We start from the raw sequence: 23,374 nt of genomic DNA, 5'->3' as shown, positions 1-23,374 counted from the left end.
ACTAGAGAATCAAAATGCAGTTATCAGCCTAGATGTAGAGGTTCAGGATAACAAAGAGCTTCAAATACATACTTGAGATCTGGGTTTTTTTCTTAGTAAGTATCTTAAATATAAACAGCTGTCTGAATTAATATCAATCTATCTTTAGTCAGCTCAGCATTAAAAAATTACAGTACACAAATAATTAAATAATTTTAAACATAAATAAATAGAAATATAAAACTCTCCTCCCATATTTGCCTAACAACCCTTGTGCCTTCAATAAATTAACAAACCGTGCAAAGAATGATTCTGCAAATTAATCTTTTAAAGCAAAAAAAACCAAACAAAACCATTACATCTTTGACTTGTTTTATTTTATTAGGAGAACAGCTAACTCAGAGTTAACAATGCTGAACACTCTGTTCCTCATGCAAGAAGTATATTTAATTTTAATCACTTTCTAACTACCTCTACTCAGAGACAGTGTGGGATTTTTGTGTTTGCAGGGCAGAGCATTTATTAACTCAATCCTTCTCTCCAGTGTGGCACAATCAGAATGTTCTGAACAGCTGGTTAGGAAGATAGCCAAGATGCAAGAAAGATGTCTGAGCCTCCTTTTCAAGGGCAGCCAACTCTTGTACTGTAGGTGCCAGAATATCCACATGGCCTTTATACAGTCCACCTGCCAAAAGAGACACAATCTAAATTATGTGTTCAAAGCCATTTTTCAGCAGAACTAACAATGTCCAACCACAGTCATTCAGAAAGTTAATTACTTTGTTTTAAAAAAAGCACAAACAAACCAAAACAGGTATACACATACTATTGCGACTTACAACCCATAGGCTGCATGTAACAAATGCAAAAGATGGCAAAGAGCTTGCAGCTTTTTATAATCTATTTATTTATAATCTGTTATTTTTTTTATTTATAGTCCATTATTCTGTAATTACACAAGAGACAACCAGGAAACTGAGCACTGCATAGCAAGGGAACTTCAGAGTAGCTCATTCTTACCACCCAGAGCTCTTTTCTGCCCATATGTAACTTTTCCATCAAAATCATCCACTGGTACTTTTATGTCTGGTTCAACTTGGGCAATAGTGCAGTTTAAGTGTTCTTCAATCTCCCCCAGCAACTACGAGAAAAAAAAACCAAGTCTTTAAGTACTCTTATGGTCCAAGAATAGTCAAACTAGTGTTCTGAACAGTCACATTTGAGAACTTTGAACAGGAATGGTACACAAAACAATTTGGTCACAGATACAGAAGACTAACACATTTTTATTAGCTCAGACTATACAAGTTCATCTCCAATTTCAGTATCATTTTACCCTACCCAGAAGTCTTTATTTCATACACTGCACTACTTGTATGAATGAGGCTACTTTATAATAGAGCTCACAGTCCAATCTTATTTTAGCACAGATGAGGTGTATTTGCCCTTCTTTATTAGAGAAAGAAGGGAAGTATTGCTTTTTAACATGCATTCATAGCTGGCATACAAATCCCAAAGAAAATCTACTTAAGTGACAAACTATTTCCAGGTTAGAGAAACAATAGTTTTACGTGACAGTTTTGCAACAAACCATCTAAACAAAGTGTGTAACTAACATCCTCTAAATCTTAACAGACTTTGATTAGGAAGACTCCAACAACATTGGCTGGGAACATGAAAATAAACTTTTATAATTAAACAACTTACAGAACATATAACTTGAAAAGTTTTCTAATTTCTTTAAATGGAATCAAAGGTTATAAACACCTTTGTTTACATACAAATCTAAGACTAGATTTGTACTTCAACTACACAGATGAAACAAGAACTTTATTCTTGAATCTTTTAGAGGAATTGGGGAACATTTAAGCAAAATGCTTACCTGCATCTCATTGTACCATATAGTACAACCTCCTTCTTCCTTCAGTCTAGTGTTATAACACCCTTTTCCACGACTACTGCATACATGATACCAAACCTAGAATTAATGCAAAACCACCTCTAAACTTCATGAAATAAGAGTTCAGAACATTAATTTTGACTAATTATAGCATGAAAAAGAATTCAGGAATCTATTTAAGTTTTCCTTAATTAAGCAGGGACAAAAAAAAGCAGTTTTTCAATGCAGGATAAGAAGGTCAGATAGGAGCTGGGGACAGAACCTCAGTAAATAATGTCTGTTCATATTTGCTTTGGAGTATAATTACCTTTTCTTTTTCTTTTGCCACAAGGGAGATTGCCAAACCCATCCTGAAATGTTAGAAGACAAGGGAAGGAGAAATGTATTTCAGTAACTCTTGCCAACTTGTGAAACAACAACAATAAAAAATATCAAGAACAGTGGGTGGCTGCTCTGAACACACACATACCTCTCAGCTCTGCCGACTCTCCCAATTCGATGAACATAGTTCTGTTTTTCATCAGGGAGCGTCACATTGATAACTGAGAACATGAGAATTTTTTTTTTAATGTATGAGCTAAGGTCAGACACCTAAAATATTATTTTGATTGCTGCAATTCCTCTCCTTAATCTATGTACATACTTTATAGTCTATTACAACAGTTACAGGTGTAACCATAAACAGTTACAGGTGTAATCTGTAACCACAATAAAAGCTCTCACTCTCAAACTGCTTTCTCCCTGATTACTTTTTGGCAAGAATGGAAAACCAAATTAACAATTTTCAAAAATGCAGAACATCAAGTATTTGAGAACTTATGGTGAACAACCAAACTAAATATTGCCTAGTTTAAGCCTTTAACATCTACATCTCTTAAAATTATGCTATAGGTCATATATTTATTTTAACTACTGGACAGGACTGCCAATATGTTGAAGCTCCAGTGCAATTCAACAGGTTAAGTTAATATTATGTCTTACCATATGGAACACCATGAATATCAATTCCTCTAGCAGCAACATCTGTGCAGATCAAGAAACGGACATCTCCCCTCTGCAAAAACAGAGCTTTATTGAAGTGTTGTGCTAAATTCAAGCAATGTCAAATCATAGTCCTTTGCACTTACTTCACCTTGAAGTGTCTCTGTACATTTAGGAACACTTCAAATAAAGCACAAATAGCTTGGTGAATTACATCCTTGTTTCATTCCCCAGCATCATAAGGCAAGCAAAAGATCAACAAATGGCTTAATCAAAACTAAACTGTAATATTTTAACTTTTTTTTTTTAAGTAACCAAGTACTGAAGACTTGAAAAAACAGTGTAATTACTATAGAGTTTACAGTTAGGTTTTTATTTCTAAGTAAGCCTACTATCTTCTGGATTCAAACTCACAAAGGTCATACTGATTACCAGTACAGACTTCCACCTACAAAAAATGTGCCTCACAATTTCACAAAGTGGGACATAGAACATTTGAGTGCAATTTAATTTAAATGGAAAACTAAGAACACAAATTAACATATTAATTCAGATAATGGGAGGTGAGGAAAAAGCCTTCAATAATCTGCTGCATCACCTTAAATCTTTCCAGGTTTTGCTTTCTTTCTTGAGGTTTTCTATCACCATGCAGACAGACACATGAGAATTGATGTCCCTTCCTATCAGGGCCTGAAAGAATTTATATAAATTAATAACATCACGTACAAGCTATGACACAGAACCATACAGAACTGGAAAAAAATTTCAGGCATTGGGGTGGAAAAAATACGCAAGACAAGTAGTTAAACACTCTTTCTCCCTCCTCCCAAGAGTACATATCTGTGCAGGCATTTTTCCTTCCTTCCTGCTCTAAATTTCCCCATTTCTACAAATGCTCATCTTCACCTTTCTCCTCATACATCCCCTCCACTGTTCCTTTGTTTTCTTTCACATTTCTCCTTCTATGTCTTCTTAGGTGTGAACATCTTTTGCCTTTGTGTCTCTTGCCTTTATCAACTATCAATTTTACTACTATGTTTCAGCAGAGGCACCATGTATTTTCTCAGTGGTTCAAATTTTGGTGCATGATGGTCCATCCATTCCAGAACTATCTGGAACAGGTACAAGACTGTCCATTGCTTTCTTTCACAAAGGGCACCTCTACAGCTGCCTGCTACAGAACTCTGAATTTTATGCCCACTCAGTACATAAAAAAACTGAAGCACAATTTTATTTGTGCTGTGTCCCAGGACTGGTGACCTCTATCATACAAATTTGGTGTTGAAAAAACACAGAAGTGAGAAGAGTGAACTGAGTAAGGTTGACATGAAAATATTACCTCCACCCTGTTGGATGAAGTATTGCTCCATATTATCACAGTCTATTTTAGTCCTGCAGAAGATAATGGCTTGATCCATCTTGTGTTCTTTGATTGCCCGAACAGTATATTCTCCTTTTAGAATTTTAATAGCTTCCGACCACATTTCTAAATGAAAATAAAGAAGTTATTTCACTCAAATAGTTTAAAGACATGAAGAACCTTTGAACTGCATACTTTTGAAGTTCTCTAGCCTTCAAATAGACAGTTAAACTTTTATTATTAGAGCAAGTAAGCTAAGTCTTCAGTTTCTATCTCTCCCCTCCATGCTCCCGTGCTCCAAGGTGATACAATACAGGAAGAATAAAAGCACTCAGAACTTGCAGGTTTCTTATACACACCAACAAACACTTGTCTACAAAGCTACAAAATAAATATTCAAGTCTCTTTCCCACTTCCCAATTACAAAAAACACATTTCTCTTCAAGACTATGAGAATGTAGAAATAAGATTTTGGAGGAACATCACTCAAGGCCACTATCTGCTACAATTTACCTTTAATTCAAAACATGTACAAAAATGTCACTATTTCTTAGTGCTGCTCATTACCTGGAGTGTTAGCGCCAGGTCGTGTATTGTCTTTTGCATGTACTTCATCAGTCTAGGAAAAACAAAGAAGCCCCCCAAGTCAGTAGCCCACTCTTTACAGAGAAATACTTAACTCTATTAACTTGTAACTAGGAAGTTTAGAAGCAATCTTTGCATTTTGTTCTCCCATCAGCCATTTTACCTACCTTTAGCTAAAGGAAAGTCTTGTATTTAAGCATGCAAAACTTCTTCATAAGAAAGGGCAATAAAACTATTTATGTGGACACTGGAAGAAAACACCTTTCAACAAAGTGAAGAATTAAAACCACCCAGACAAACCTGAGTTAAAAGATATTGTAAAATATGGTTAAATCACACAAATAGTAATTCTTTATATTTTCTCCAATGCTAGGCTGAATCAGATATAAACTTAAAATCCAAAAGACATAAACTCACACTAAGACTTAATGAAAAGGTACTAACATGTGACAGAGGTTCCAAAGACAAAGAGATTAAGAAAACCTATAGCTTTGTAACTGCATCAGAGCTGCCAAGAACAAAATATGGCTCCAGGTTATTCAGAACTTGAATACTAAGAGCCTGAACAACCAACACCTTTTCACGTGAATAGGTGTCAGGTGAATGTAGAATCTGGAATCTCAAATGCAGTCTCATATGAAATCCATCCCTGTAAAAACTACTCATCTCACATGGGTTGGAGACAGAACTACCTCAGAGAATGATCCATCTTGGCAGGTTTATTCCCTCCTGACAAGTCAGAAAAGAGATACTAAGTACAGTTAGGCCACAGACCATTAGCTGTGAAAAGAACAATGCCATTGTTCTTTAGTGCAAATCAGACTGTTCCTCTTATCAAGCTCTTCCTCAGTCGCTTTTGTAACACTGAGCTGTTGAGAAACAGTGTTATGCCATCACTGATATGACTATCATGGAACAAACCATTTCAGTTAAGCTATTTCAACAGCCAGCAAAGATCCTTCAATATTAGGTCCCTTTCTGAAGGTTAAATAAGTAAACATGGATAAATAACCTCAATTTTCACTTACTCTGATATGATTCTTGCCGAGCCTTTCCCAGAGTTTATCAGCTTTTGGATTTACAGGCACAACTACATGGTGTACAGTTTCAGGGACAGAATCTTCTCCTTTCAAATCAACCCAGGTGGGAAAATGCATGATTTTTTCGGATAGTTTTTTCACATCAAAAGAATGCAGCGTTGCAGAGCACACAATCACCTGCGAATAGGAGAGTCATATGGATACTACTGAAGATAAGATTCTCACAGTCCAAAAAGGTGGGAGTAGAACTGGATGAATGTTATGTAGTTGAATAGCATAATGTAGCAAAACAGCAAGTATCTGGATTTCCTCATCACAGGAACCACTCAGCTGGCAAGAGTCAAGACACAAAATAAGTTGCTTAACTATTCTGTTGCAGAGACCCAAAAAATTAGTAGGAAGAACGCAAAATTATTGAAAGCTGATGAACCAAGATTATTAATACGTTAGAAATCATGAAGTAGGTGTTCAGTCACATTTGCTATATTTATATATAAATAATTCAAATTAAATTGAAAACTGCTGAACACTAGGCTTCAACATCTAGAATGCTAGAAATATTTTCACAGGCAATTACTGAACTCACTGAACACGTGTTCATTTTGGACAAGAGCTTTTGAAAACTCCAAAGAAGCATGCTCTATGCCAAATAATAGTCAACAACTGAAAGCACAGCATACCACACACTGCCAAAAATATTTAAGCAAACAAAACAAACAAAAAAACACCCACAACAAAAAAAAAACCCAAACCACAAACATTTTGTACCTGAAGTCTCTTTCCATCTGAGGTTATTTGAGGAATTTGACTGTGGATCCTGTTTATGAAATCTGAATAACCTTGGAGGAGAAGGCCATCCTGAGTGGGGATGAAATAGAAGAGATGAAGCTGCAAATCTTCTCTCTCATTTCTCAGTCTTTACACTTGAGTTAGATAAGCAATACACTCCTAATCTCAGAAGTTCTTGCTATTAATTAGCTGGACAGGTCAATGCATGGCAGAGATATTATTACTAAGGAGAAAAAAACCCACATATTTTTGGGTGGAGCACTTACATTATAGCTGCTGAGAAGCTCAGCAGCTACTCCTAGCTAACACCCCAAGGCATTTGATCTTTATGAATATTCAGATGTACTACAACAGATCAGAGAGATGCCCTTATTTCATAGCATATCAAATACAACATGCATTGGTTTCAAGACCTGCTGGGTTAACTAACATTGATATTTTGTCTTTGTCCTTCAAGCTCCCTGCAGTGGCAGGGATAGACTTCAGTACTTTGTAAATATAATTTGAAATACAGTTTTCTATCAGAAAAATTCCAAAGAGATTTAACAGAGAGGCTATGAGGGTGGGGGGGGGGGAAAGTAGGTTACTATAGTGGCAAACAATGAGAGGATAAAGGTGGAACAGTCTCTAGGTATCTACTGTTCCACTGAATTATCAAATACCATAGAACAATCATGTTTCACTTTATTGGAAATATCATAGTGCATTTAAGTAGCACTTAGTTCTCTACATACAGCTTCATCCAGAACCAGGAATCTAACTTGAGATAAATTAATCTTCCCTGTTGAGACCAGGTCATCCAACCTTCCAGGAGTTCCAACAACAATATCCACCTATGAAGTACATAAAGAGTATGAATTGGTCCTGTAACTAACTAGAGGCATTAAAAGTTTTACCTAAGCTTAACATTATGAGACAATTATCAGTATACTGCTTTATCTTCTATTAATTGTAACTTCATAAAATCCTTGAGTAATTTGAGTCAGAGGGATCTCTTGACATTATCTGGTCTCCACTCCCCAACTACACATGCATATCAAGGAAAATTTTTAAGTTACTTTAGGTAGCTGCCTAATACAATTTCAGTACCCTTCTGGAAAGGGATCCTACAATCTTCTTTCTGGGCAACCTGCATTTTGGTTCTACAGTAATTTCATTAGCAGACTCTACCTTGGGGAGGAAGCCTTCCCTTATTTGGGAAGTGCTGTGCCCTTTTTTTCTTCCCTGAACTCCAAGCTGTGTAATTTTGTTATCAAAAGCAAACAAACAGATTTGTTTTTAAACAGGGATAAATTTTCCTCACAGTGCAAGGATACAGAGTCCATCAACTATGGAAATAACTTCAAATTTTGCCAGACAGAAAGGTTCACAATTAAGAATTTAGCATTCATATGGAAGTCAAATAACCTTCCAGTTCAAGTAGGCTGAACAGAAAATTTTTACTTTGGCAGCTAGAACCACTAAAAAATTTATCAGTAGTGATGTGCTTTCACTTCCAAAAGTGAGTCTTAAATAAAAAACACGGCCCTGTGACTCTGTTCTCCGTACAGTGTGATTGAATCAATTTTACATTCCATGCTGCTGAAACCAGACCACCTCCTTCTATGTAGGACCGGTTTGTAGTGTAGGTTCATCTTGATAACTGCAAACTATTTTTATTCACAAAAAGATGGGACAGAAGTTAATAGGAAAACTGTCTTGTTGGTTAAGGACAAATGGCAAACAATTACACCTTTTAAGATTTTCAGGAGTACTGAGGCTTCAACAGAACTTGACTAAGTAGTATAGGTACTTGTATCGACACGGAAGTAAAGGAACAACTGCTAGACTGGTGCAACATGCTATTGACTACATTTTCTTTTTAACATGTTTATTATTCTTATTACATGAGTTACCACCATTAATATCCTCTAGCAACATCATAAACTAATGATGTTGCTAGAGGATATTAATTAAACTAACAACCAAACTAATAAATCATATGAAAAAAATACAACTTACACCTTGTTCCAGTACAGAGAGTTGATCTCTTGCAGCAACTCCACCAATAATTAGCAGTTCCCTAAAATTACATCAATATATTCGACATTTACCCATTTGTTACATTCAGAAGGTAAACTAAATGTCTGTCTGAAAACTGATTCTTTTATTGACAACTGACAATTAACAGCACTGAACAGTAATTTTAAGAACAAAATAATAGAAAAAATTAATTTTGAAACTCATACTTTCATATGTAGTGTATGGTATTTCAATTCAAGTGAAAGCTTTGTTACCAAATTGTATTTGAATGTGATTATTTTATCACTGTTGTATTAAACAAATTAGTACCTTAACAAATTCATCTTACAAAAAAATGTTTCTTAAAAATCTCAAAAATAATGTAACTTAGTGCAATAAAGTTTCCTGTGTTTAGAAAGTTAGAGATGCAAATAACGGCAAACTACATGAATCTTTCATTGTAGCTTACCCATTCCTATTGCTTACTCACAGCAATTCTAGTAAATGCACTCTTATAAACAGATTGCAGTTTAGAATTGGGAAATGGTGAAGGTTTAGAAGCACAGTCAAAGCAGAGACAACTTGCTAAAACCAAAAGCAACTTATAGACAATTCACTGTCCAGAATTGCAACTCCATGATAATTTGTCTTGTAAGCACATTAATTAAAGACAGCAGACCCTGTATATAACTATCTGATGGAGATGAAAAACAAAGTGAGGGGGCAGAGGGAGATGGGGATATAGGAAAATGTTTAGGAAAGAAGGGCAGTAAGCAGGTAATATTTTTAGTCAAGAAAAGCATGTGAAGTATCATACCAGTTATCATTGATAATTAAAAAAAAAACCCTACCCACCAAATTTGTTATAAAACAAAAAGGCAGTCCACTGATAAAACATACCAAAAACCTCCTAAGTGGTCTAAACTGTAGTTGCATAGTCAGAAGCTTGGTTGGTATCAGGTTATTACTGATATTATTATTATTATCAGCAGCACTGCAGATTATGGTTCACTTAGCTACAAAGTGGAACCCACCCCCTCATCTCTCCATGAAGTTAAAACCATGGAAAATACCATATATGCAACTAACAAATTCACTATTACCTTAATTTGGGATTATCAACATATTTTTTGAACTGCTTCACATTGTTCAAAGTTTGTTCTGCCAGCTCTCTTGATGGTTCTACAATCAATGCTTTTGGAGCATTTGGAAGGTTCTGTGCTTGAACCACTTGCGCATTTCCTAAGTGGAAAAAAATCACCATTAAGACAAACTACATACCTATGCTGTAATTTTTTACTGGAAACAGATCTGGATTTTCAATTAGTAATTAAAACTTCATAATTTTAAATGCTCCATTGAAAGGTGATCTGATTGCTCTCTCAATTATGAGTAACTTCAGAATAATGATCAGAACTTACAAGTGGGTGTACTGGCCATGCAGGATAACCCATTCCATTGTGGACCATAAAGACCCACACGTGTTTGAATGATAACACTGTTTTATGACAAAAACTTAGCTGGACTTCTTTTATCTGATGTACTTCTAAATTCAAAATATTAAAGACTCTTAGTGGTTTAAGAGTAAGAAAACCTGGTATACTTTTAAAAAAGCATTTCTTCATTACTGCTGTATTTAAGATCCTTCTGATTGAAATTAAAGGGATCCAAAGATGCTTTGTAACACAACCTGAATATAAAAACAAAAGAAGTTTGTAAAAATCTAACCTACCTGAGTGTTGTGATTTTACAACACTACCCTCAGGAGCCTTGCAAAGGCCAACATAGCCATCTTTTGGTGGATACTTGAAATCTTCTTCACCAAAATTGAATTTCAATTCAGCATTCTAGGTTTCAACAAAGTTGTGTCATACACACCGATTCAAGAGACCACATCAAATGAGAAACAACTCAATAATGAAAAAAACAAATCGACATGGAAATAGGGAAGGTCTTTTCTTCTCCCATCTTATACATTCCTCTTCCCCAGGTTGCTGGAACTCACAAAAACCCCAACCAAACATACAGAAAAAAGCCAACAAGAAAACCAAGTATTTTTTTCTGAAGTTGTACATTTCTCTAACCACTGAAAGGTGCTAAAATCTTTACTGCTTGAGAGATAGACTCAAGAAGACTAACTTAGAAAGACGTAGTAATACATTACAGTAGAGTTCGGAACAAATGAAACAGGCTATCTGACTTTCAAGCTATTTGCTTGTATCAGTCAAATGGCAGTATACCAAAGCTTAATACACACAACATAGCACTGTTATTAGGAATTATCTATACATACTATTCTACCTATAAATTCAAGATTAAAATTTGAATTTGAACATTTAGCTTAAATGGTACTCAAAGCTAACACACACACACGTTATTTCTTCAGTAGTGAATACTGATAAACCAAAGAAAACTGACTTCACATGCACAACTGCAGTAACTGTAAGTGGCTATGCAAATTTTATACTTAAGTAGCTCAGTAACAAACCCAGAAAAATTATAATAATCTTGAACATCTGTAATATTCCTGTTACCTTCAGTACGCAAGCTGCAAAAAGTGCTTGGTTCCTTATATGTGGTGGGATTTCAAACGCAAGGCCAAGGTCCTTTCCTGAAAGTAGGGTTGGTTCAGTCAGACTCTGCAAGTGTGTGCATTCCTCTCCCTCCCTCCCCAGTGGTGAAAGCATCCAAATAAAATTCCAGAGAAAGAATAAAACCTACCATTTTTGGAAAATTTTATTTGTCCTTTTTCTGTGTCTAGATAACAGCCAATTGTATCATGCATAGTGAATTCCTGCCAAAAAAAAAAAAAAGTTTGTGAAGCTAAGACATTTTCAATGCATTAAGACGACTTAGTGCTTATATTCTGTAAGCTTTTAGTTTTTTCACATCTCCCTAATAAATGCTCATTCTTGAGAGAAGTCAAGCAAGTTCAATTCCTTTCAATCAGACCGTTGTAAATAGAACTCATATTTCTATTTGATTACAAGTCTTCAGTAAACTGCCCAATTGATCTTAGATATTTAAACATTTATTACCACTTTAAATTTACTTCGAAAACCAAACACAATGACAGTGATACATTTAAGTCATTTACCTGGAAGTATTCTGCATTATGGAAAAGCACATTAGTCATGTATTTATTAGCCAACATAAATCTAAGCTTAGAACACCAAACATGGCATCAGAAAACTGTATTTTAACTATAACAAAAGACTAACTCTTGAAGATGATGCTATATGCATGTTATGTATACTTAAGTGCTTTATTTAAGTATCTTGAGATCTGCTAATTTTAAAGGTATTCAGTAACATTTATAAAGTGCTTCTAATCAACAGCTCAAGAGTCGCTATTAAACAAGTTACAGTAGTCATAAAAGTTGCAGGTGACACTGAGTTATTATTAGCACAAAAAGACTCGAGTTTCTGCTTTAATACTAATTTATCTATGTTTAAATACCTCAATTCCACTGCTACACTACACAAAAACCATTACAGATATTCTCAGCAGACACTTCAGAAGTGTACATTAAGGTAATGGCAAGCCCAACTCAATAGCCAGAATTAGTGCACTCTATGTCTTAGTACCAATCAATAATGCATTTTGACAGATTACAGAGTTGTGAAATTACTTCTATTTTAACTTCTATTAAACAGAATATGATGCCCTCACTTGCACGTTCCCAGTGTATACAGATGGGTTGATTTATTCAAGCTAAAACTGAAGTAAGTCAAGAGAAATCTCAAGAGGTCAATTAACTTTTAACCTGTAACACGCGGCAAAATTTTAATTTCTAAATAAGAGTCGATATAATTACAGTATAACCACTATCATGTCTCAAGCTTATAACTGCTTTTGTTGAATCTTTTAGTAAGTTTTTATGCAAAAATGCTTCAATATTCCATTGGCCTTTTGCCCAGTGAGCCTCCCTTAACAGTGAGCACTATTTCAAAAGACAGTTGATTTTAACAGCACAAAACTAACATGCAAAACTTTTAATAATATTTCTACCAAATGCAATGCAAGCTTACCTCACCATAGCTGTCAAATTGCTTGTTGTGAGATTTCTTACCAGTGCCACCAAATCCAAAGCCAAATTTATCAGTGCCTGAAGAAAAGATAACAGACTTTTATCTTCTGGTTGACAGGTTATGCTTTTTCCTTTTGGTATTAGCAACTAAAATTTCCAACATTATCACATAAACAAATAATACACAGTGCTAACTACAGATTTCTGACCTGGATGTACACCAAGCTAGTACTTTTGCAGCAGTACATCAGTACATTTATTGATTTTACTAGTTTCCAGTCATCTTCATAAAAAAAAAAAAAAAAAAAGACCTAAAAGGCAGAAAGTCACAGAAGACAATAAAACACTGCCACTACTAAAAATTTCCCCTTACAGGAAGTAAAATACTTATACAAAACATTTTCAACTCTCCAATACTGGGATCCTTCCCGAGGAGTCCATTCTCTGCAACACTAGAACAGAACTCCACCCATTCCATGTCAATATAAAAACTAGCTACAGGTTCTTCAGGAAGAAAACTCACCCAGATCTAGTGAAGCCTGCATAGTTGACCAACCAACTCTGCACAAGCCTTGGTCATGACAGGAAACTTCATAGTAGTATTTCCCTTTAAAAGAAAAAGAAAGGATCTAATACAATACCCAAATTCATTAAGGTGGTTCAGTCCTGCTACTTCCAAGACCATACAAATCTAACATCCCAGAACTACTAAAAGTGTCTTAAAATCCCCTACACTGTGTTTGTGCGAAAAGGTTGTGTGTATACCTGTGTATGGAATGAAGAGCAGGAAAAAGAGACAAAGTACACATAGAGGTAGTGTGTGAAAGGCTCCAAAGGAGTAACAAGCAAGAGAGAAGTGGTCCTACTGAATGCATGGGAACTGATAAACTCAAGACACAAGGTTCTGCAGAATCAGTATCAGACCACCAGCATGCCCCAGTGTCAACAACTGCTTGTGCCACATCCAGCTGGCTGTTATGCACACACAGACTACAGAATTATCTGCACACCCCATAAAAGGAGACTGTTTAGGGTCTTTCTGAACACACATCCAGAACCACTGGAGTATCAGGATGACTCTGCTTCTGAGTCAAGTGTCATGGCTGGCCTCTCAACTATTGCTACAACCACAGAACCATGGAATTTTTGCACATCTGTGTGAAGTCTGTGAGGAAACAACTCAAAGTACTGTGTGCATAGCCATTACCCAAAAAAATGCATTCTAGTGAATATCAGTTATGATTCTGCCTCCTGCAACTCCGTCTCCTATTGATATCTGAAGATTTTTAGCTTTCTATATATACTTCATGTGTTTGTAGTTTAGGAGACTGTTAAATGCCTAGGTATAACTTCTACCTTCTATCTTCTAGGTATAACTTCTTTTCCTGCTTTCTTTCCCACAGTTAACAAACTCTTTGATGCATTCTTAAAATTTTGTTTAGTTTTGCTTGTTAGTTTACCAAGGGCATTTTATTTTGTACCACATATCATAGACATAATAAAGGTAGAGTCAGAGGACCAGGGGGGAGAACTCCAGCAGGGCAGAACCCAGAGGGGGCAGGATTACCTAACCAACTGCTCCTCTAACTGGACAATACTGGCTGGATATTCTAACTGCCTGATCTTATAAAATTGTAGGAATCTAATTTGGGGCGTGGTTTTCATCATATTGTGCACCTGAAAGCTTTCCAGTAACAGTTTGCTTTTCTATTATCACTTTAAGGTTGTTTGGGAAAGTTTTGTTCTACTTTCAGGCATCACTATCAGGGAAAAGGAGAACAAAACAGAAGTATTTGTCATTTCTAAGTCTTAAACTACTAAATTTGGTCAGATGGATACAAAATGCAACAATCTACATTAACAATGGCTGACAAGCAGGCATTTCAGCTGAAACTTTTCTGGAAGAGTATTCAAAACACATCACTTTATATGTACCTTTAGTTACTCCTCTAGTTGCTCTGCATCCATGCCATTCTTTTATCTCTCTGCTTTGACAACATAAACCATCCGATCCAATTGCTGAAAATTACAAGACAGTTTTAGTTAAAGAAATTGCCTAACTGCTTTTAAAAGAAAACTTTATGCATTCTTTCCTCTAGTTTATTCTTTTTTACCAAGCAAAAGTTCTCAAGTGAACAGCAGGACAACTCACCAAAAGCTGATCCTCTGTCATAGGGGTTCATTTGCCATTTATTAAGCACTAAGTTTGAAAGACAATAACAGAAAAAACATTTAATCAATAAAGCAACCCTGAAAAACTCAAATTAGAAGTTCAGATTGCTTCTACAGTGTTTGGCTTAAGTTTCTGTGGAAATAGCTTTGTTCCAATGAAATTCATATAAGCTCAAATGAAGGCCTGCAATCTGAAGGAGGGGCACAAATGCTTAATGCAAAGGTATTCTATGGAAGTTTAGATTATTCCATTCAGAACACAGATGAAGTTACTTAAAAATGCAACTGCAAACAATGAAGACTTTTACAAAAGGCAGTTTCACACAATCACAATGAAATTCAGACAGAAAATATCCAAAACTATATTAAGAACAACAAATTTGAAACACATGATTTGTCATTTCTCTTCCAAGCTTACATTAAGGTATTTTTCAGGCTATATGTTAAAATGTCATTACTAAGGAACTAAGACACATGCACATAGAATTTCTGACTTCATTTTTCATACGCCAAACAACATGCTGTAATAAAATCTATACATGATTAAAAAGAAAAAAAGAGGTGCCATTTCAACTAGGTTTACAGAGTGTATTTGCATATTCATGTTACATTCTCTCAAGGATTTTATCTTTTTTAAGTTGACTTTACTGTCACCAATGTAGCAGTAGTTATGACAACTTCTATAACATCTTCAGAGTGTTGTTTGTGCAAATACTGTTCTTTTACATAAAACCCAATCTTACCAGTACCACAGACTGGACATGGTTATCGGCTTTACAGTTCCAAGCTTAACTAAACGGATGCATAATAGACTCTCAAATACTGTGAGGATATTATGGTTACAATCCATTAGCTGAGTACCAGCCCTGTGCATTTCCTGCTCAATTCAATGTTTACTAGAACAAACAACATATCAATTATTCAATTCCAAACCTAGGCAGGTGCCAAAAGGAACACAACAGCTCTACTTAGTACAGCAGAACTGAAAGATCCTTTACTGTTATCCCAGCCATACAAAAATATGTTTGAGCCTAGAAGAGTTTTCTGCTCAAGCTCTCTTAAGAGGCCCAAACCAACTCCGTGGTGTCATAGCTGGTCTCAATCTTGCAACAGAAAAATATTTTTTACTCCTCCTTTTAAGGTGGGCACCACTACCACTTCACAGCTTGCAAGGCATTAACCTAGTATGTATTTCAGAAGAACACTGGAAGCAAGGTGTGGATCAGCCAGCCTCAAGCTGAAAACAAGAGCATTACTAAGAGTCTGCAGTCAAATGCAGACTGGTTCTTCCCATGATTCCACCAGTAAATTTTTATTCTCTGTTTAATAAAACACTAAATGATGATATTCTGCTTAGGTTATCCCAAACTATGGAAAAAATACTTATCTAACAGCAGGTTAACTTTACTTTTAAAAGTGACAAAATCAACACAAAGTTTTAAATTTAAGGGGTGTGACATATAAAAACTTACCTGCCCCTCCAGTTTTAATAGTGGCTTTTCCTTTCTTGCCTTCCATTTGGTCTTTCAGTGTTTCATAAACAATCTGGATAACTGGAATGCTGAAAGCCTAAAATGAAAAGTCACTTTATTTCCACAAGTTACACACTTATTTCCAGCCTTGTTTTCGGGGGCAATATCCACAGCCAGAAACACTGAAATACATTCCTACATATATGTTGATAAAGACTATTACCAATAATGCTTAAACACATATAAACATTCTCTCTGCATATATGAGACCACTTAAAGACTTTTACTTTCTGCTAATATAAATTCGATTACTTACACCAGTTTTTCCACTCCCGGTTTCAGCAGCCTATAGGAAGAAAAATACAAGCGTTTAACCAAGACTGTAAAGACTGTTCTAGAATTCTGTTTTGATAAACTAAGTTTATTTTTTAGGAAGTATTATTTTGGTTTATGGAGTGAAGAACACAGAGATCCATAAAAGACATTATGAACAAGGCATACTAATCTGATACTTTCAAGGTTATTGATACTGCAGCATTGGCTTGGGCAGTATCAGCCATGTTCCACACAGAGCTGTGTCAGGTATTTACAGCCAAAAGGAGAGCAGATGAGATCAGACAGCCCTCATTCATGGGGCAGTGCCTGGCAAGAAGTCAAAAAGTAAAGCCTAATACTCCCACATATCATATGCAAGAACACCTGGAAACACACTAGGAACTCAAATAGGCTTTTACCTGGAGAATATACTTTCTGTTGAAGTAGGACAAGAGAGCTAGTCTAACTATGGACCCGTTTGGAAAGAACAAAATTCACCACACAAACAACAATTAAAAGACACAGGATTTCTAAGAATAGGGCTATCCTTCCTACATACCATAAGCACATCACCACCTCCTAAGATCAACGGGATGGATTCTGCTTGGATATCTGTAGGGAGACTACAAGAGAGAACACATTAACACAAGGTAATGTTCTACAACAATAGAAAAAGAAATTTTTACTTATATAGAAATTCACAGAAACCATGGTCATCTGCAAGATAAAGCAGGTAACTGCTCTTCCTCCTGGCTTGCAGTGGATTCAGCTGCATCTTGGTAAGAGTGCTACATCTCACATCATCATGCTAAACTATAAAAAAACCTTTTTAACTATATATTCCTTGTCTTCCTTTCTTCAAATGAGTTTCTCTTTAAAGCCACTTATGCTGACCTCATTTACATGATTCCTGTTCAAAACTGGGAAAAAAAGTAAAGATAACCAAACTCAAACAGCATTTTCAGACAATCACACCTAATTAATATTCATACGAGAAGAACTACATACATTAAGTTTGTCCATACTGACAACTTTCTGAATGACAATTTAAAACAAATTCTGAAATAAAAACATGTTGGCCAAGCAAGTAACCAAACACAAGAATAACAAGTTTTTTAGAAGACTGACACACATGCACTAAGTTTGAAAAACACAATTATAGACCACAGTCTGGAAAACATGCACTAAACTAGCATCAGTTATGCGACAGTATTTCATCCAATAACCCCATGATACATATAAATAAACCAGGGGCACAGAGCCTTTTGTGAAACAAAAGAAGCTAAGCATAAGCAGTCATACTCTGCCTGTCCAAGTTTAAATGTTACCGCTGCAGTCACAGTTTATATTCCTCAGTCTTTCACACTACAGAGAAGCAATGACAGTTAAAGGAAAACACACATCCACTGAGCTTTAATGCGACAGCAGAGGTGCTTTAAGAAGCATGTCATACATTGCTGAAAAGCAAATTAGAGTTTGCCACACTCCTACTTACAGCCAGTCCATCTCCTCCACTGCTTGAGCTATCTCGGGCATAACACCCATTTCTGTAAGACAAGCAAAAAAGGATCAAGCAGTGTTATTAACCTCACATCGCCCAAAGATTGCCAAATATCAACACTTTCAGCTACAGACAGAACCACGGAACACCACTCTTTTTGGCAACAGCATGTGCAGCCTTCAGTCCAGCACCCACTGAGGGAAATGTTCTCTCTTACTCACAGGTAACTTTGAGAGTTATCCCCACTCAGAGCAGAGTAAGTCAGGCATACACAGGGCAGGGGCAGGTACAGACATAGCAGCAAAGCAAACACACCGGGAACAGAGCACCATTTCAAGGGCAAGGTACTTATCTTTGCACCTTTAAGGAAACTGCCTATGCAGACAACAGGACAGACTTTGTTAATCACAAATACCTAACTTTCTCTATTGTTGAGGCGTAAACAGTAGGAAAAACCTATATCCTGTAATGACTCTAGTTCACCAAATCTTGCCTGACAATAAGAAGATAAGGCTTTGATTTTGATAAAGTTATTAATTACAGGCACTTTTAAAAGTTTTTTTTTTTCTTGGATACTCCTTCTGGCAAACTCATATCAAGGTCTTATGGTTGTACCTCAGACACAAGTTAAATATGGAGCAACATGCTTGTATGTTGATAAACAACAAATCCTCCGTATTTAAAAAGGAAGACAAAAGAAATCTGCAGCTATGCAAGAGGAAGGAGGAAAGCGGATGATAACCAACCCAAATGCTGGTAGCACACCATCAAAATAACAATTTATCTGTTGGTCATCTCTTTGGGTACAATAGGTTACTCTAAATCAATTCCTTCAACTATAAACATGCACCTCTCCAAGCAGAGGTTTCACACACTGGCCTCTGCACTGCCACATGCACACACACAGTCAGCTGGGCTGCTGCACAGATAAAAATTATTCTTCCACTTGCTATAATACAAATGCTGTAAGAAACGTGTTTTATTTGTAATGTGATTGCAGGAAGCTTTAATATTTTCAAGTGCTGGCCTCAAATCCTACAAAAGTAGACAATCCACACAAGTAACAAAATCAATAGCAATCAAAATCAATTCCTACTAATTCCAAGTTGGAAACAAATCCATACACACACAGTTTCAACTGTGAGTTCCAACTCACATAGTTTAATTCAATATAAAGTACAAGAATTTGACACCATGGCATTTTCCTCAACTACATCCAAATTAATTCTGCTGCATAGCATCCAAACTGATCTCTAGAACTCAGGAAGAAGCTTCAGCATTTTTCCCCCATGATAAGATGCAAAAAATTCAGTTAAAGGGAACAAATTAAAAACCCCATATACAGTAAAACTTTACAGAACTCTCATCTTGGCTGGCTGTCCATTTGTACAAATATCTGCATGGGGAAGGGGACACAAAGAGTGATGCTTCCTCCTTTAATAGTAAGCTTTTGGATTACAGTTTACTATTGTATACACATATATAGTTTATACATTACATACATATATATATTTTGCTAAACCGTATCACCGAGCACAGCTTCTCTTATAAAAAGCCAGTGCTGTACAGTTATGATAAACCTCCTGTTACTGAAGCCAGTTAGCATGAGGAACGAGCCTAACTTTTAAGCTTTTCTAGATCCACATATGCAATAAAAACTGCAAAACCGTTCTGATAACCGATTCTCACAGCCTACAGAAGCCCGAGGACACGGGAAAAGGCACCTACATCCCCCGCAGGCCTCGCAACCTCCAGCCTCATATATGGGCAGCCACACACTACCGCGGGCCAGGCTGGGAGGGCGGCCGAGGAGCTTCCCCCGGCGCCGCAGGGAGCCGGCGGGGAGAGGCGAGAGGTCCCCGCCGGGCCGAGAGGCCGCGGCCCCCGCGCCACGTACCCGAGAACGCCGCCATCTTCGCCCGGGAGCGCCGCGAACAGCGCAGGGCGCAGGCGCGTGGCCCGGCCGCCGCTTTATGGGGCCGGGTGGGCGCAGGAGCCGCCGCGCCGCGCGTTCCGCCCCGGCCGGTGCGCGCCCCCCGGGTAGTGCTGGCCCCAGGCCCCTCCCTCAGAGACTGAAGCGCAGCGCGGTACGCGTCAGGCGTACGCTAACAGGCATACGTTATTCTCCAGCTTTTGCAGAAGCTTCCCCAAATTCTGCACCATCTTGTTCTAGACTAACTTCTAGTGACATTAAACACAAGAACCTTTGGGGTTTTGTAAAAAAACAAAATGAGTTTGCAAGTGCAGAAATGAAGCTTCCACAGTTACATCAGGAGCCAGTGGTTCATTTGTCTGCTAAGTGGAAGGCACAGCATAAACTATTGCCTACTGCTTTCCACTGTGAAACACAGCTTCAATCTTTCTGAAGGCAGCATGGGATAGAGACATATCTGGTTCAAAGGCCAAAAAAAACCCCAAAACAAGCATCTCTGACAATGTAGTTCTCGAGTACTGTGTTGCAATTTGAATACTTGCTTTGTCCCAGTGGTTTGTTTCAAGATTTTTTTTTTAAAGTTGCCGAGCCCTACTAGCTGTTAACTTATACTGTAGAAACTGGTGTCATGCAGAGAAAAATACAGCAGGGTATTTTATACCCTTCATACCAGGCTGTTTGCATTGCAATGGTTTCTCATGTATTAATAATTCCAGTGGGAGTATCTTCCTTTGATGTGCCTCTTTTCTTTCACTATTATTTGCTATATCTGTCAATCATGAGTTTGCTTGCTTTCAGGTAAATGACAAAACTAGTGACTTTTAAAAGGCACAGATATGAATAATGTACAGATTCAAACATGACTCTAAGAATATCTGTTTGTAGGCAGACCTTGATATCAATATATAGTGCTGCTTGTTGCTGTGGAACATGGAGTGTAATTTACTATACATCTTCCACAATTCTTTGAAACTTACAAACACGATGTTATACAGTTTACTATTGCTTTACAAGCTACATTGTCAAATATAGTTTAAAAATATAGACACAGTAAAAAGACATTTTTTTTTTCTCAGTAGTTGTTTCTTGAACTCTGCCAAGTATCCAACAGAGCTTTCATAGTGCCCTGAATCCCTAGTTTCAGAATTTGAATTTTTGTTTAACCTAATTCTAGGCTACACAGTTGCCTACAAGAGTTTACAAACACAAGCGAAAATTACACTGCAGGAGCAGAAGTGTCAGGGTGTGAAGTAGTTTTATTTCTATTTTACAAAAGCTTTATAAAGTTGCAGAAAAGAGGCTGAAGCATCAGTTCTTTTGTAATTATTTCACACAACCAGGTTGGGAAAGAGGTCTGAGATCATTGAGTGCAACCTGTGAGAACACCACCTGCTCAACCAGACGATGCACTGAGTGCCATGTACCATCTTCCCTTAAACAGCTCCATGGACCGTGACTCCACCAACTCTGGACAGCCCATTTCTATGTTTAACAACTTTTTTTTTGTGAAGAAATCCTTCCTGGTGTCCAACCTGAATCTCCCCTGGTGCACCTAAAGACTGTCCTCTCATCCTATGGCTTCTCGCCTGAGAGAAACTGACCCCCCTGGCTCCAGCCTCCTCTCAGGCGCTTGTTCAGTGTTAAGGTCTCTCTGAGCCTCCTTTTCTCCGGGCTGAACAGCCCCAGCTCCCTCAGCCGCTCCTCATCAGACTTGTAACCCAGAGCCTTCCCCAGCTCCCTGTCCTTCTCTGGACACACTCCAGCCCCTCAGTGTCTTTCCTGATGTGAGGGGCCCAGAATTTACAAACAAGCTCATTCTATCTGCTTGAGAGAGTTGAACGCTGGGAACTGCAACTTGTAGGACTGGAACATTTACAAGTACTCCGTGGCACCATTGAAGTTGGAAGAACCACTTGCGAGAAATCCACGTTTTCCCTTTTTCCCCGTTTTTGCCCCTATTCGGTAAGGGCTCAATCCACACCCCGAGGTCTCGCCTGCACCGGGCGTTCCCGGCCTCGACCGCCCGCTCCGGGCCGGCGCCGCACGAGTTAAAGGCGGAGCCGTTTGGTCCCCGCCGGGCGCCGTCGCCGCGGCGGCGCGGGGAGGGCGGGACAGCCCGGCATGGCCGCCACCGGCGGGGACAGCGGCGGGGCCCGCCGGGAGCGCGGCATGGCCGGCGCCGGCGAGCAGGCGGAGGACGGGGAAGAGAACATCCTGTACGACCTGCTGGTGAACACCGAGTGGCCTCCGGAGACGGAGGTGCAGGTGCGTGTGGCCGCGGCACGGCCGCGGGCGGGGGAGGGGACCGGCCACGTTGGCGCGGGCGGGGACGCGGCGGCGCCCCAGGGGCTGCGGGGTTGCGCTGGTGCCTCCCGGGAGGCTCAGCGGGATGCCCGCGCTGTTCCTGCCGGGCACACGGGGTGTCCGTGCGGCCATTGTCCCCTTGTGCCTTCGTGTCACTTAATTCCCACAGTGGCTTGTGCCGCCTGGGTTGCCTTGAAGTGTTTTTTGCTTATTGAGCAATGTATGTCGGGTTTTACTGTTGAGCTGACACAAGCGAAGCTCTGGTGAATGAAGTCCAGGTGTCATCTCTAGAAACTGCTGTGCAAACAGCTGTGGAGTCTGTGCTGGTGAAAGCAGGACCTTCGCTGAGTTTACCTTGTATGAGGAAAATTAGATCTTCTCTCTGGACTCCTGTATCAGTACAGTTGTGTCTGTATTTGCAAGGGTAAAAGAGAAAAATATTTCACTTTACATCCACAACGCACACCAATATCCATTTCTGATTTCTTAAATCAAAAAACACTGTTCTTGTACTGCAGGTTTTTAGTTATTTCTAGCTGTTGTTCTTCTCGAGTCACCAGAAAGGCTGAGAAGCTCTTTCATCTTACCTTTTTCTTGTTTTCCTCTGCCATGTGCTGAGCTTGCTGCCTCTATGTCTGCTCTTGACTGACTTGGATATAGAGGATGAAAGCAAAGTGGTTTTCTTTCTTTCTTGTAGTGGCTTTTAAGTCCACTGAAGTTTTTAATGCATTTCCCACTGACAGTTGATAATAGAAGCATTTTAACAAAGTTTTATGCTTAATGAGAACAACTGAACAGAAAAGATGTAAAAACATCACAAGTGGAAGACTGTACCTGTTAAAAATTACTAGAGCCATGCTTAAAGAAACCAGGTTTTCATTTATCAGAAAGATTTTTTTGTTGTTGTTGCTCTTCATCTGTAAATCCTCAGTTGCAGCAACAGGTATGGGTGTTTGGAAAACACGATTGCAGTATTACCATTTATTAGCTTAAGAGGTTATTTGTATAGATG

The 23,374-nt window shown here is 38.0% G+C and overlaps 2 protein-coding genes across 3 annotated transcripts in view; one reads left to right on the top strand and one right to left on the bottom strand.

Moving 5' to 3' along the window:
• Window positions 1-334: 334 nt before the first annotated feature.
• Window positions 335-20,103, bottom strand: DDX1 (DEAD-box helicase 1). Its single transcript, XM_053938091.1, has 26 exons — window positions 20,023-20,103; window positions 18,120-18,171; window positions 17,184-17,247; window positions 16,626-16,655; window positions 16,310-16,406; window positions 14,818-14,865; window positions 14,601-14,684; window positions 13,189-13,272; window positions 12,667-12,743; window positions 11,357-11,429; window positions 11,170-11,246; window positions 10,368-10,482; window positions 9,739-9,877; window positions 8,636-8,696; window positions 7,369-7,467; window positions 6,614-6,703; window positions 5,834-6,022; window positions 4,788-4,839; window positions 4,200-4,346; window positions 3,459-3,550; window positions 2,861-2,933; window positions 2,349-2,421; window positions 2,187-2,229; window positions 1,862-1,957; window positions 1,000-1,120; window positions 335-664 (listed from the first exon to the last, which is right to left on the bottom strand). The coding sequence occupies exons 1-26, from the start codon at window positions 20,036-20,038 to the stop codon at window positions 534-536; spliced, it is 2,223 nt and encodes a 740-aa protein (XP_053794066.1). The 5' UTR covers window positions 20,039-20,103; the 3' UTR covers window positions 335-533.
• A 2,076-nt stretch (window positions 20,104-22,179) lies between these two features.
• The window catches only part of NBAS (NBAS subunit of NRZ tethering complex), a 159,517-nt gene continuing 158,322 nt past the window's right edge, over window positions 22,180-23,374 (top strand). For both annotated transcript variants that reach the window (XR_008429863.1, XM_053937943.1), the window contains exon 1: window positions 22,180-22,323. Coding sequence is in view for 1 of the 2 variants with exons in the window: in XM_053937943.1 (XP_053793918.1) it covers window positions 22,180-22,323 (144 nt within the window). In the remaining variant the exon portion in view is untranslated. The remainder of the gene's footprint in view (window positions 22,324-23,374) is intronic.

This window comes from Vidua chalybeata, chromosome 3 (genome assembly GCF_026979565.1).
Source record: "Vidua chalybeata isolate OUT-0048 chromosome 3, bVidCha1 merged haplotype, whole genome shotgun sequence".
NCBI classification, from domain to species: domain Eukaryota; kingdom Metazoa; phylum Chordata; class Aves; order Passeriformes; family Viduidae; genus Vidua; species Vidua chalybeata.
The sequence above is the reverse complement of the archived record's forward strand: the minus strand, read 5'-3'. Positions and strand labels throughout refer to the sequence as shown.

Excerpts from the sequence above, each read along its gene's own strand:
- DDX1 (XM_053938091.1), bottom strand. Across the intron at positions 11,247-11,356 it reads AATAAAATTTTCCAAAAATG|GAAAGGACCTTGGCCTTGCG; the intron begins GTAGGTTTTATT and ends CCCTACTTTCAG. Across the intron at positions 2,422-2,860 it reads TATTCATGGTGTTCCATATG|TTATCAATGTGACGCTCCCT; the intron begins GTAAGACATAAT and ends TCATGTTCTCAG.